Source organism: Cricetulus griseus, chromosome 8, assembly GCF_003668045.3.
Source record: "Cricetulus griseus strain 17A/GY chromosome 8, alternate assembly CriGri-PICRH-1.0, whole genome shotgun sequence".
NCBI classification, from domain to species: Eukaryota; Metazoa; Chordata; class Mammalia; order Rodentia; family Cricetidae; genus Cricetulus; species Cricetulus griseus.
In genome coordinates, this window is record NC_048601.1 from 73838826 (window position 1) to 73852879 (window position 14054).

General features: G+C 44.5%; 1 protein-coding gene and 1 long non-coding RNA gene across 2 annotated transcripts; both read right to left on the reverse strand.

Moving 5' to 3' along the window:
- Positions 1–8165: 8165 nt before the first annotated feature.
- Positions 8166–13826, reverse strand: Pole4 (DNA polymerase epsilon 4, accessory subunit). The gene is made up of 5 exons (XM_027429549.1): positions 13707–13826; positions 13236–13619; positions 12683–12767; positions 12012–12053; positions 8166–8662 (listed from the first exon to the last, which is right to left on the reverse strand). Exons 1-5 carry the CDS (start codon positions 13824–13826, stop codon positions 8649–8651), a joined length of 645 nt encoding a protein of 214 aa, XP_027285350.1. The 3' UTR covers positions 8166–8648.
- Positions 8981–11404, reverse strand: LOC118238759. Its single transcript, XR_004771062.1, has 2 exons — positions 10000–11404; positions 8981–9177 (listed from the first exon to the last, which is right to left on the reverse strand). It is a non-coding gene; the product is annotated as an uncharacterized LOC118238759 (long non-coding RNA).
- Positions 13827–14054: the final 228 nt, after the last annotated feature.

The window sequence follows — 14054 nt, forward strand, 5'->3', positions numbered from 1 at the left end:
ACTCCCTCCAGCACTCTCTCCTCCCTCTTTACTTTTACAGATTGCTTGATGAAATCACTGTTGTATGTCTCCAGTCATTAGACGTGACTTTGGGGAAAAGCTAATTTTGTACGTCTCTCTGGCAGGCAACCATGTCCTACCAGTACAAAAAGGAGGAATCCAGAAAAAACCCTTCAACACCTAGCCGCATCCCCCTGGTATTTTCCTATTCCAAAGCACAAAAGATAGAGCCTCTAAGAGCAGGCAAGAAGAATGTTGTCAGCAGCCTCTTGTTTTGAAATCATTTTTCAGAATAATTTTCACTTGTCCTGCAGTGATGCACATTTCCTGAAGACACCTTGAACATCTTTAGAGAATTCATTAGCTTGGCTTGGGCTGTCTGAAAGGCTGGGTGTTGGCCTCTGCTTTATGACTTGTGGATATGCCAACCCTCAGATGAGGGTGGCGAGCCCTACAGCTCCCTGGTCAGTTTCTTTGTCTTCTCTAATGAGGTAGAGATGTGTTCATTACCAGCTCATTGGAAATATGCCATGAGCTGACCAACACAGATGTCTTTTTAAAACCAAGTCTTTCTCTGTGACACTGGACTCTTAGGAGCAAGGAGTGTAAGGGACATGTTGTCTGCCTTAGGTAAAAGCTCTCCAAAGAGGCCCTTTAGGGTGGCATTAATAATCTCTGCAAGAGTGTTTGGGCTAAGAAACCTGTGGTTATTAGCACATCAAAATGAGTCTTTTCTCAGTAAGGTACTCATTAGTTGACACGGTGTCTGATGTGTCAACAAGCTTTCATTCAAGAATTCCCCTTCTGAGACTTAGAAATCCCCCTCATTTCTTATGTAGAGCTTCTGTTACCACAGACAACCCACAGTCACAACGGGAGAGTCCAAAACACTCAGTGAATAAAGATAAGACCAAGTTAACAAAAGTCCCGGTTACAATGCCGCATTTGCTTTCTGTCCTAACAAATATTCATGATGCATTTCCTCACTATTCCAAATTACACCATGCTATCCTGTAGTCCCTACATTGGTTGGTTAGTTGGCTGGTTCATTTGTCTGAAACCCAGACTAGCCCCCAGCTTGTTACGTAGCTGACAGTAACTTCAAACTCCTGATCATGCAGTTTCCACCTACTAGGACCTGAGACTGCAGGCAGGCTTGCTCCTCCACATCCGGTTTGGTGCAGTGCCAGTAGTGAAGACCACACATGCTGGGCAAGCACGAGATCCAGTGAGCTACATCCCCACCTTCCACTCCCTTTGGAAGAATGCGGCCCCGCAATCTGCTAGACTCATTTCATTACTGTAGTAGAGTACTTCAGTAATTAATATGAAGCTAGAGGGAGGGAGTTACTCGTTTTTAAATAGACGTTAGAGAAAAGAGACCATGGTGCGCATTACACGCTCTCCTCAACCAAACACAGCATTCCTGCCCACAGAGCATCATGCACTATTTAATTCATTTGTTTGCCTTGAGACAGGGTCTCATGTAGCCCGGGTTGGTCTTGACTCACTATGTAGCCTAGGCTGGCCTAGAATTCCTAATTCTCCAACCTCTACCTTCCGAGCACTGGGACGACAGGTGTGTGCCCCCTGGAGGCAGCAGGCTTTGTTTCTTACAGAGCCTTGTGGCTGGCATCCTGGATAACCCTGCTCCCAGAAACCATAGGTCATGAAACAAGACTCCCAGCGCAGGTGTGGGATGCCTGCCTATTAGCTGTTGGCCAGGAGATCTCAGAGGCTTTCAAAATGACGGAAGTTGCGGGACACGATGGCTCACGCTTTTAATCCCAGAACTCGGGAGGCAGAAGCAGATGGACCTGTATGAGATAGAAGCCAGCCTGGTCTCTATAGTGAGTTTCAGAACAAATAAAGTTACACAGATTCTTGTCTCAACAAAAAGATAAAAATGGAAGCTATTGCCATTGCTCTTGATCACCTACCAGAACTAGATAAAAAGGTCCCCATTGCTAAAGACACAGATAAATCAAGTTGGCACTGCAGCTTCCTCCCCTCTGACTAGCCTTCATGGTACTGGAAGGTGTTATGCAGACTGCTGGGGGAGAAAAGGCATTAACAGTCTAGTGAACCTTAGATATGAGCAATCCTGGCCTGACAGACAAGATGTTCCCACAGGTGCAATAATGGTATGAGTGTCTGGGGGACAACCACCTCCTAACTGATTGGATATGCGGTCCTTTCCTTGGGAATGAATATATAACCAGTACTACAAACAGAAAATTCATGGCAGGAGGAGGCCATAGACCCTAGAGAACTTACTATGCTGAGTGGACATGCAGCCAAACTGCTTTCTACCTCTCAGTCAGAAAAGCTTCTTTCTGCAATGGGAGACAGTTAATGCAGAGACTCATCTGCTCCTATTTAAGACATTGACATCACCCCTTCCAAGGCCCAGGAGACAACACAGGAGGGGGAATGGAAGGATTCTAAGACTCGAGGAATAGGAAAGAGTGCGGTAAAATATTGTCTTCTGGATAAAACATGGCCAGTGTAGTCATGGACACATGGCAAGTGTGGCTGACTGCACAAAAAATAGCTGGGCAGTGGTGGCTCATGCCTGTAATCCAGTGATTTCTCAACCTTCCTAACACTGTGACCCTTTAATACAGTTCCTCATGTTGTGGTGACTTCCTATCTTAGTTAAGGGTTTCTATATAGAGGAGACGCCATACCATAATCACAGCAACTTTTTTTGTTTGTTTGTTGTTGTTTTTGGGTTTTCGAGACAGGGTGTTTCTGTGTAGCTTTGGAGGCTGTCATGGCACTAGCTCTGTAGACCAGACTGGCCTCGAACTCACAGAGATCTGCCTGCCTCTGCCTCCCAAGTGCTGGGATTAAAGGCGTGCACCACCAACGCCCGGCACCAAAATTAAATTTTTTAAAGCTTAAATTTTAAAAATAATAAAATGTTTAAATGACTAAGACTGACTAAACTTGCTTTGTATCTGTGACAATCTTTACAACATGGAAGAGTCTTATATATGCTAACAGATCTTGTCCTGGTTCACCTTGACTGTAACTTGGCAAAATCTAGAGTCATCTGAGAAGACAGCATCAGTTGAGAAACTGCCGGGATCAGATTGGTGTGTGGGCATGTCTGTGGGAGATTACTTTGATAATTAACCAAGATGGGGACTCAGCCCATTGTGGGCAGTGCCGTCCTGAGGCAGGTAATCCTGAGTATGTTAAGAGAGCTAGCTAAGCATGAGCCTGAAGCAAGTCTGCAAGCATTTGCTCCAGGGTTTCTGCTTCAGGTTCCTTTCTGGACTTCCCTTTATGATCTACCGGGACCTGGAAACACAAGATGAAATAAACCCTTTCCTCCTCTAAATTGCTTGTGGTCAGTGTTTCATCACAGCAATAAAAACAAACTCTAGAGTTGACCTAGACAAGCATTTGTCTCTTTAAAAAGGTAAAATCAAAAATATTGCAACTGACAAAGTTAAAAGAATGAAACTAAAAGATCTCAAGAAAAACACGTTTCTATGAGAAAGGAGGGAAGAAATATGAAACCCAAGATGAGACAGAGAACATTCTGAACCAATCAATAGTTAGGAAACATAAAGGGAAAACTGCCTTAAATTCGAGCTGCTGTGAGCTACTTAGCATGAAGTAGATACATCAGATCCCTGTTTTTTTGTTCTTTGGTTGGTTGGTTTTGGTTTTTTGAGACAGGGTTTCTCTGTGTAGCTTTGGAGCCTATCCTGGCACTCCCTCTGGAGACCAGGTTGGCCTCGAACTCACAGAGATCCGCCTGCATCTGCCTCCCGAGTGCTGGGATTAAAGGCGTGCGCCACCAACATCCGGCTCTAGATCCCTAGTTTTAATACAAAGAACAGGAGTGGATTGTCGATTTTTCTAACCTTTGCTATGAGATGGACTTTCAAACACTAGGTGTTAGGGCTGAGGATGCAGTGTAGGTGATGCGATCACAAGGTCCTGGGTCTGATTCCAGCACAGCATAAACATGGGAGTGGCCTGTGATTCCCTACACTTGAGAAATAAAGGCCGGAAGATCAGAAGTTGGCTCGGTGGTTAAGAGAGCAAACTGCTGTTCCAGAAGGCAGGAGTTTGATTCCCAGAACCATGTCTGGCAGCTCACAACTGCCTACAACTCCAGCTCCATGGGGATCCAATTGACACCTCTGGCCTCTTCAGACAAACACAAGCATACAAAAAGTGCCGACAGATAACAATTAGACTTTGTAATGTTTCAGGATTTTACTTTTTCCTCCATCTAGATCACCCAGCCAGACACATGGGAAATGTCCAACCCCTTTTGGCCCATTGGCCGGTGACTGACACTGAGGAAGGAGACAGAGCACAGGAGATACTGACAACAGAAGTTTGCTTCTCCACAGCCTTAAAAAGACATGCAAAAATGCAGGAAGTCCTGGTAGCCCAAGAGCCTCATTTAAGTCATCTCACCAAGAGAGGAACACAAATAAGAGTTACTCGTCAAACGTTAAAATATGTATGTGGTGGGACTGGGACAAAGTATTTGCATAACACATTTGATAAATGCAAATTAAAACCACAGTGACATGCTGTTAGCCATTACAGTGACTAAACGTTTCTTTCATTTTGCAAGAGTCAGCTCATTTTTATCTCAATAATAGAACTTGAAAGTCACAGCAGGGACAAGGCAACAGTTTGCGTCAACAAATTATCATACAGAACACAAAATGAAGGTGGAGCAAGGGGCCATGGCAAATTTAAGAGATTGAGATCAGCAGAGAAAGCCAAGCACCAAAGCCAGATCCTGGGACTCCAGTGCCCAGGATGATGTCCTGGAGAATTCATGATTTGTCACGGTGGCCGAATCTGTGCAAGTACTGAGTGAGGCTCTGTCTACACAGGCCACCATTGATATCAAGACACTGCCCACATTTCTTGACTCATTGCCTCCTATGTCTGTAAAGCCGGAACAACTAAAGCCTTTTCTCCCATGCTTTGACTTTGACATCCTTTTTACCCTTGGTCAGGAAAAAGCTCTGTTTTTTAAGGAAAAGTGTAATTATTGGGGCCTACTGAGGCAGCCCAGGATAACCAACTTTAGAGTCAACTGACAGGTAACTTAAATCATGTCTGCATCTTGATTCTCCTGTTTGTTGTCTTGGTTTTTTGTTTGTTTGTTTTTCTCTGTAATATGATATCACTGGAATGTCACCAGGGGGAAGGAGTCTAAAGATCAGGAAGTATGACACTTGGTAGTCTATATGCCTTTTATACCATCACCTAGCCCCCAAAAGTAGAAAGAAAACAAAAATTAAAATACACTAATTGAATTCAGTACTATTGTTTTTCTTTTGAGGTCTCACTATGTAGACCAGGATGGCCTCACAGAGATCTGCCTACCTCTGTCTCATGAATGCCTAAAGGCATGTGCCACCATGCCTGGCAAATACTACTACCTTTTAAAATCATGTGCATTGCTTTTGTAATTTATTTTATGAGTGTTTTGCCTGAATGTGTGTATAGCCACCATGTGAGTGTCTGGTGCATGTCAGATTCCCTAACTAAAGTTAGGGATGGTTGTGATTCACTATGTGGGTACTGGGAACTGGGAACCAACCTAGGTCCTCTGTAAGAGCAATAAGTGTTCTTAGCCACTGAGCCAATATGAGTTCAATATGAGAAGGCTCTATTTACCTAGTTTTTATTTATTTATCTCGAGCCAGGGTTTCTCTGTGTACCCTGGGCTGTCCTAGAACTCACTCAGTAAAACAGGCTAGCCTTGAACTTAAGACATGCCTGCCTCTGCCTCCCAACTGCTGGGGTCAAAGGCATGCGTCACTATGCCCAGAAAAATTTCACACATATTAACTCTTTTCTAGTGACAGCATCCTTTCTGTTTATATTTTTTAAAGAGTACACCAACATTAGGGAATTTTTATTTTTCAAGAATGTGGCTGCCGGATGGTGGGTGGCACACGCCCTTAATCCCAGCACTCAGGAGGCAGAGGCAGGCGGATCTCTGTGAGTTCAAGATCAGCTGGTCTACAAGAGCTAGTTCCAGGGCAGCCTCCAAAGCCACAGAGAAACCCTGTCTCCAACCAACGCACCCACCCACCCCAAAAAAATAATGTGGCCAAAGTAGATGGCTCAGCAGGTAAAATTATTTGCTGCACCAACTTGAGAAGCAGAGTTCAGATCCCTAGCACCCAAACAGATGCTGGGTGAGCATGGCAACCCACCAATAATCCCAACACAGAGGCAGGATAGGGCTGCTGGGATCAGAGCAAGCTAGCTAGATTAACCAAACTAGCAAGATCTGAGTTTAACTTAGAGACTCTGCCTCAGTAAGTAAAGTTGGATGATTGAGGAAGACACCCAACATCAAATTCTGGCTTACACACATATATAAACACACATACACACTAAACACACACAAAGGAAAATAAATGCAAACATTAAACTTGCTATATAAAGAAATGCTGGCAGCATACAGATTGATCTCTCCCACTATTGGCCAAAACCTGTAATTTTAACTTCCTCGAATAAAAGTGTGCACTTTCAAATATTTGTAATACAGGCCTATCAATGGGTCTGAGTAACTTTCAAAATGGTATGCAGTTACAGATTTAACTAATCACAAAAAAAATAAAAAAATAAAAATAAAAATACGAACCGGGCTGGGGAAGAGGCTACAGAGTACTTGGGCCAGCATTAGTCAAGGCTGTCAATGTAACAAAAAAACAAGCAAAGGGCCAGCAAAATGGCTCAACAAAAAAACACACCTGCTGCAGGGAACCATGGAGTTGGCCTGGAGAGGCATTCATCATATGTTTTCAGGTTAGAGTCTATGGCTCCTGGGGCACCCTGTGCCTTCCAGTTCCTGAGAGACTGGCACACTCCCTCAGACAGTGAAGCATTCAGGCCACTTTGTGTTTCTGTTCCCTCAGAAGTCAAGGAAGCATGGAAACTTAACAGGACAACTGGTCTCAGACATTAATCTTGTGTATCCTGTATAGCTTGCAAATTTCATCATACCCTGGCAATTGTCATTATATTCTGTTTCTGATAAAGGTATAAGAAGTCTGATTGTTCTCGACGGGCGTTGGTGGCGCACGCCTTTAATCCCAGCACTCAGGAAGCAGAGGCAGGCGGATCTCTGTGAGTTTGAGGCCAGCCTGGTCTCCAGAGCAAGTGCCAGGATAGGCTCCAAAGCTACACAGAGAAACCCTGTCTCGAAAAACCAAAAAAAAAAAACAAAAAAAAAAAAAAAAGTCTGATTGTTCTCAATAAAATTGTCACAGCCTCAGTTGTGCCATGGCCCCTCCAACCAGCCTGATTTAATTCCTCACAACCATATCAGATGATATTGGCCCCAGTAAGAAAACACTGGCACTTACAATCTGCTCCTGTTCCTGTGCCATGGCACACCCATAGGCACAGACACACACTCACAATTGACAGACAGACAAGGAAACAGAGCTAGCAAGATGGACCAGCAGGTAAAGTAGTCACTCACTGCCAATAATTTGGGCCTGATGACCCAAGGTTGATCCCTGGAACCCAAATAAAAGCAGATCTCTGCATGTGCAACCACACAAATCAAAAAGTAAGAAATTTGAAGAAAGACTGGGGAGACACAAGAAGCAGGAATAATACTCTGGATTAGCTGGAAAAGGTTATTAATGGAAAAAGTAGAGAAATTCAAATAAAAACTTTACACTCAGTAACACTTATTAATGTCAGTTCCTGGTAACCCTGAAACGTCAGTCATGGGAGACTCTGTGAGAAGGACCCAAAAGCACTTTTCTATAACTTAGTACTTTTCTGAAAGTTTATTTTTAACATGCTACAAGACTGAGTTTATTATTCTGGAGAAAACATCCTGCAGACTTTGTATCTTAGAAGAGATCTACACCGCAGAATGCTGTAAGAAGCCTGGGCCGAGGCTTTCTGTTGCCTTCCTGAACATTCTAAGTATTCCAAATATACCACCTACACCTTCTCACCAAAAAAAAAAAAAGTAATAATAATTTAGCCAGGCACAGGAGGAGAAAGGGACAGGAAGCTACTGTTCCATGTACATGATGTTCCAGGCTGAGAACATTATTACAAAGTTCTGGAGGCAAATGATGGTAATGGCTGTGCAACACTTTGAATATATTCAATGCCACTGAGCAACACACTGAAAAGCAAGTTAAAATGGGAAACTTTATATTATGTATATTTCACAACTTAAAGGAAAGGGTACAAATACATACCATAGCATAGATAAAATTTAAATAACATTATCTAAATTTTGTCATACACAGGAAAGTCTGTGCCTGATTGCATGGTTCTCCAGTCACAGGGCAAGAGCAAAGGCAAAACTGTAAAACAGGAAAGAAGCTGACCAAAGACCTTTATCCTGGTTTTCCTCCATCACTGAGCCACTTATGCAATACAGTCCTTTCATCTCTGCCCCAAGCAGCATCAGCTACATCCAGGCCTGAACTGGAAGACAGACTCGAATAATGGAAGACTTTGTGGAGAATGTATCAGAGGTTTCTTCGTCTTGTAGCTTGGGTAAAGTAGAACAAGAAGATTTGTATGCACACGGACTCTCCAAAGCTGAGGCTTACACAGGGAAAGATGAAGGATACAGCAAAGGCTCACAAAATCATCCAGCTCCGCAATTAATCCAAAGTCCCTAAGAACAAAGGGCAATGTGTAAATCGAGGTGTCAGTCTGCGGGAGTGTCACAAACTGGGCGAAAGTAAAGCACACCGGGTGTTGCCGGTAACAGCAATCCCAACCTGAGGAATACCTATCCCAAAGACCCAGGGGGGAGATGTCATTAGAGAGGGTAGTCAATTGGGAATTAAGCCTACCAATGCACAGAACTGAGGTTAGAGCTGGAAAAGAGCTAAAGAATTGATGCATTACTCAGTGAACATTAAAAAATAATATAGGGTCTCTAAGCAAAGCATTTATAAGTTTAAAAGACTCCCTTTTAATTACATGTGGGTTTTTTGGTTTTTGGTTTTTTTTTTTTTTTTGTGACTGTGTGTATACAATACCCATAGAGACCAAAAGAAGGCATCAAGATCCCCTGGAGCTGGAGTTACAGGAGGCTGTGAGCCACCAATGTGAGTGCCGGAACTGAGCTGGGACCCTCTGCTATCATAGTCTCAACTGCTGAGCCATCTCTCCAGTCCATCTAATCTGTTTTCAGAAAATCCCAATTTATATTGAGCACCTGAGCTCACAAGGTTGCATAACCTCCAAACTTCTATTCAAAAGAGAAAAAGCTTTTAAAAAGACAGAGAACAAAGATCTACTAGCAATTGGGCAATTTCAACAATAAAAAAGAATGAATTATCAACATCTCACTGAAGCAGATTTATAAATAAAGCAAAAACCAACTGAGCCTAGTAGAGAGGGCTGCAAGAGAGGCGGCACTATTCCCACCCTAGAACCAGCAGGTGCTACACCAATGGTTCTCAACCTATGGGTTGTGACCCCTTTGGCAAATCCCAATCTCCAAATATATTTAATTACAATTCATAACAGTACAAAATTACAGTTATAAAGCAACAGTGAAAATAATTTTATGGTTGGGGGGTCACCACAACATGAAGAACTACATTAAAGGGTCGCAGCATTAGGAAGGTTGAGAACCACTAAGCTAGACCCAGTTACCAGGCCTGACAGAAAGAGACGAAAGCGAAAAGAAGCTAATGACCCACATGACACGTGCTTGCCTCCCCACATGCCTCTTACAGTCCTCCCTATATGCAGAAGTCAGGGATTTAAACATATATGGAGAAGAAAGAAAAAAGTCACAGGCGTTTCTCTAAAACATCCAAGTGCACAGCCTATCTGGGAACACGAGAGCAGCCTCCAGCAATCACACACCCAGGAAGCATTCTGCATTCTGCATTCTGAATTCTGGCCTGTGGGTCTCCACATGACATCCACTCCCTCACCTATTCACCCTGGAGTGAAGCTGCAAAGCAACAACCACACCACTTTACAGACACACACCTTCCAAAACAGTTTCATTATCCTCTCATATTTGCACAGAAGAAAAAGTACTGAACCGAAGGAGCCTACGCAGTACAAGGAGAGGCCAAAGTTATCTTTTAATCCTGTAATTAAGCATAATTCAGAGGAATAACATTAGAAAAATCAAACCAGAGACACTTCTAACAAAAGAATCATAACTTTCTTTGGGGTTTTGTGTTGCTGTTTGAGGCAGTATGTCACTGGTCAGGCTGGACTGGAGCTCCTTTTGTAGCACAGGCTAGCCTCAAACTTAAAATCCTCCTGCCTCAGTTTCCTAAAGACTGGGATTTACAGGATAAGCCACCATACCTGGCAACTTTGGCAAATCTCTGATGAGAACAAGGAATAAAGCTAAACTCATTTTAAAATAATTTCTCAATAATTGAAAATGAATCAACAGGCAAATCTACAACCTAGAGAGGGCAAAGTCACAAAGTAAGGCCAGCCTCTAAAGTTATGGTGGCCCTGAAGGTATCTACCAATCTGAGAGAGGGTTGAGAAGGGCTGTTTGGCAGGCTGAGGGAAACAATAGTCAAACCTCAGAGTCTGGTCCAAATGGGAAGGTGGAATTAAGTGGGAGTCTCAAAATCGCTACTAGAAATAACAACAGTCCATCTATAAATTAAATACTATAGGCTGTCACAACGTAATATTAAACTTTTACATACCTAACCACATGGTCTTATAAACAGAACCAGAATTATAAGTGAAAATAACCTGCAGTTGTGATTGGAGAAATTAACAGGCAATTCTTACTTGGTAACTTATAAAACAAGTAAACAAAACAGAATTATCTGCACAGTATCCCTTGACCTTGTACCTAGCAACTAGAATACTCCTCTTCAAGCATACATAAAACACTGCCAAAGATGACCATAGACTGGGCTACAAAGCAAAGTGGGCAACTAACAGAAGTTATTTTTAATTCAAATAGGTAAAAAGACAAAGATCTACAACTTAAAAGAGAATACTCAAAAAATCTAGACTTGAAGCAGACACAGGAAAGGTATCTTTAAAAGGGATTCAAAAAGAACATATAAAGAGTGTCGGGGCACAGGTTGACACAGGGACGCAGAATAGAGTGAAAGAGTAAGCAAAGATTATTATTATTATTACTATTTTATTATTTACTAGCACTTAGGTGGTGATTGAAAAAGAAAAGGAATTCAAGGTCACTCTCAAGCTACACGGTGAAGAGCTTAGCTACATGAGATCCCGTCTTTAAAAGTTAGGAACTTTGGGCAGAGAGGTCATTCCATGATTAAGAGTGCTTGCTACGGGGCTGGAGAGATGGTTCAGAGGTTAAGAGCACTGACTGCTCTTCCAGAGGTCCTGAGTTCAATTCCCAGCAACCACATGGTGGCTCACAACCATCCGTTATGAGACCTGGTGCCCTCTTCTGGTGTGCAGATATGCATGGACGCAGAATGTTGTATACATAATAAATAAATAAACTCTTTAAAAAAAAAAAAAAAAAAAAAAAAAAAAAGTGCTTGCTGCTCTTCCAGAGGACCTGAGTTAGTTCACAGAACCCAGTTTAGCAGCTCACAACCACCTGCACAGGGGTCTGGATGCCCTCTTCTGGCCCCTGTGGGTACCTGCACACATGTATCATATACTCACACACAAAAAAACACACATACATATAAATAAAAGTTAATCTTTAAAAACATTTACAAATTGTTTCTAATTACTAACATTATGATAAGGGGCAAGACTGATATTTAGGGATGAAGATTCAAGTGGGATTCAAACTCTAAATCCAGCTAACCCCACTAGTGTTTTTTATACTCCTTCCTTCTTTTAAGCTATCAGTTTCCCAGTGGAAACTCTAATTCCCAAGAATGGGAAATTATTTTTTTTCCATAAAAATTGGAAGCAAGGAGAACTGTTCCCATGTATACTGAGGAGAACCAGGCACCTGTCTTTATACGGTTTGAACTCACATCATCTATCTGCAGGGGAATGATTTGTGGAGACGATGAACTCACCTTCTAGAAAAGCAAATTCATCCACAGCTTCTATTGCATTATCTGAAAAACAAGGGAAAAGGATATTTAATTAGCTCTTGTCATTTGTACAGCAGACCCAAAACTGCACAATCCACTTAATACCACGACATGGGGTTTTATGCAAATTATATTATTTATAAAATATATCCCTTGATGTCATGAGATCCAATTTTGCACTATTAATTCTTACATACTCTCTATAAAAGCCCACACAAACGCTGTTCAGTAAGACCTCCTACAGTCTTATTTAATACCTAAATTTACTTTTCATTCCACTGTAAAATGGAATGAGAGAGCATAGAAGAGAGTGACAATCTGAAAAGGCTTCCACATGCCCAAGGGTTACCAGCTAGAAGAATAAATCAAAAACCAAACTTCCCCTTGTCTCAGTGATGCCTTGTGAACCAGCTATAAGAAAGCCTAACTGGTGGGGAGTGGTGGTGCACGCCTTTAATCCCAGCTCTCAGGAGGCAGAAGTAAGTGGATCTCTGTGAGTTCCGGGCCACCCTGACCTACACAGCAAAGCTCTAACCAGACGTTATTACACAGAGAAACCCTGTCTCCAAAAACAGAAACAAACGAAAGAAAGCAAGCCAGCTTAGCCCATGGTTCCCTTGTCCACCCTGAGGTACCACAGTGACTCTACCCACCCAAATCTCTCCTCTGGAGGGTTTTCCTCTTTCCTTGTTGAGCGCAGCAGTAGGCATCTTTTGCAATGGTCTCCACGAACAGCTCCTGCGAAACAAGCAAGCGGAAGAAAGACTGGTTGATTCTAGTCCACTGAGATGGGCGACCCTGTATATAAATGGAGCAAAAAGGGTGAGGGGGGGAACTTATCATACAGTTCTAGAAGCTCAGGTTGCCCCCTTAACTTCATGAAGATACTTCTGCTACCCCTTTCCCGAGCAGGCTAGCTCGTCATTCCCCTGCTGATACTTACAAACCCACCCCCCTCATTCACTAGGGACCCCTCCAAGCTCTGTGTGAGCCACCGGAGACGCAAACTAAAGTTGTGGGGGCCCTCGTGAAGAGGCGAGTGACTCACAAACTCAAAGGACCCTGCAGAGAAGCCTTCCTTGCTAGGAGGCCTCTTGACAAGTCAGGTCAGCACACCTAGGCCCGCCACGCCAGCCACGCCCCCTCGCGCCACGCCCCCCCATATGCCACGCCCCCCGGCCGGGCGCCCTCGCTTTCCCGCCGCACCGCGGCACGCGCCAGGATAAAGATGGCTTCCTGTCCCGCGAGCGTTACGTCAGGGTCCGCCTTCACCAAAGCCTTCACTCTCGCCAGAGGCAGCCTCGAGAGCCGAGCCCCGGGTGCACTCGTCGGGACTGGGGCCTGCGTAGCTGCTGCCTCCCCTCCGGGAGCCTCCTCCTCTCTGGGCGCCCCGCTCGCCAGCAGCCGCAGCCGCCCGCCGACGCCCGCCCGACGCCGCCATCCCCGCCCTGAACGTGCTGCGCGCGGCCGCCGGCTGAGCGCGCGCACGCGGCGCCGGCCCCTTTCCCGCGCCGGTTGGAGGACACGCCCCTCTGTGTGGGCGTGGCTCCTCCCTCGCCAGGCGGGGCGCGCCGGAAACGCCCTCTCTGGCTAAGTGTCTCGGGCTGCCTTCCGGACGGCTTCAGCCTGCAAGCGGCCGCGCGGAGCCTAGCTGAGCCGGAAGTCCGTTTGCCTCACCCCACCCTCAGTCAGCGCCGAGAGCGGAACTCTAGGCGGGCTGGCCTTGGGGCACCACGGGCGTCCGTCCCCACAGCCCCGCGCGGTGCGCGCCAGACCTGGAGCAACGTCGGTAAACATGTCCAAGGTGGAATGGCACGTTTGACTTGCAGAAATGGAAGAAGTTCTGGCCAGGGTGAGGTAACCAGTCCAAAAAGGACTTAATTAGAATAACCTCTGGGTGTTAAGAAAACACCTAGGAGCCGGCGATGGTGGCGCACGCCTTTAGTCCCAGCACTCGGGAGGCAGAGGCAGGAGCGTCTCTGTGAGTTCGAGGCCAGTCTGGTCTACAGAGCGAGTGCCAGGATA

Excerpts from the sequence above, each read along its gene's own strand:
- Pole4 (XM_027429549.1), bottom strand. The coding sequence starts at position 13,826 with ATGTTTACCGACGTTGCTCCAGGTCTGGCGCGCACCGCGCGGGGCTGT. Across the intron at positions 13,620-13,706 it reads CGGCGCTGACTGAGGGTGGG|CCAGAGAGGGCGTTTCCGGC; the intron begins GTGAGGCAAACG and ends CGAGACACTTAG. Across the intron at positions 12,054-12,682 it reads CCTCCAGAGGAGAGATTTGG|ATAATGCAATAGAAGCTGTG; the intron begins GTGGGTAGAGTC and ends CTTGTTTTTCAG.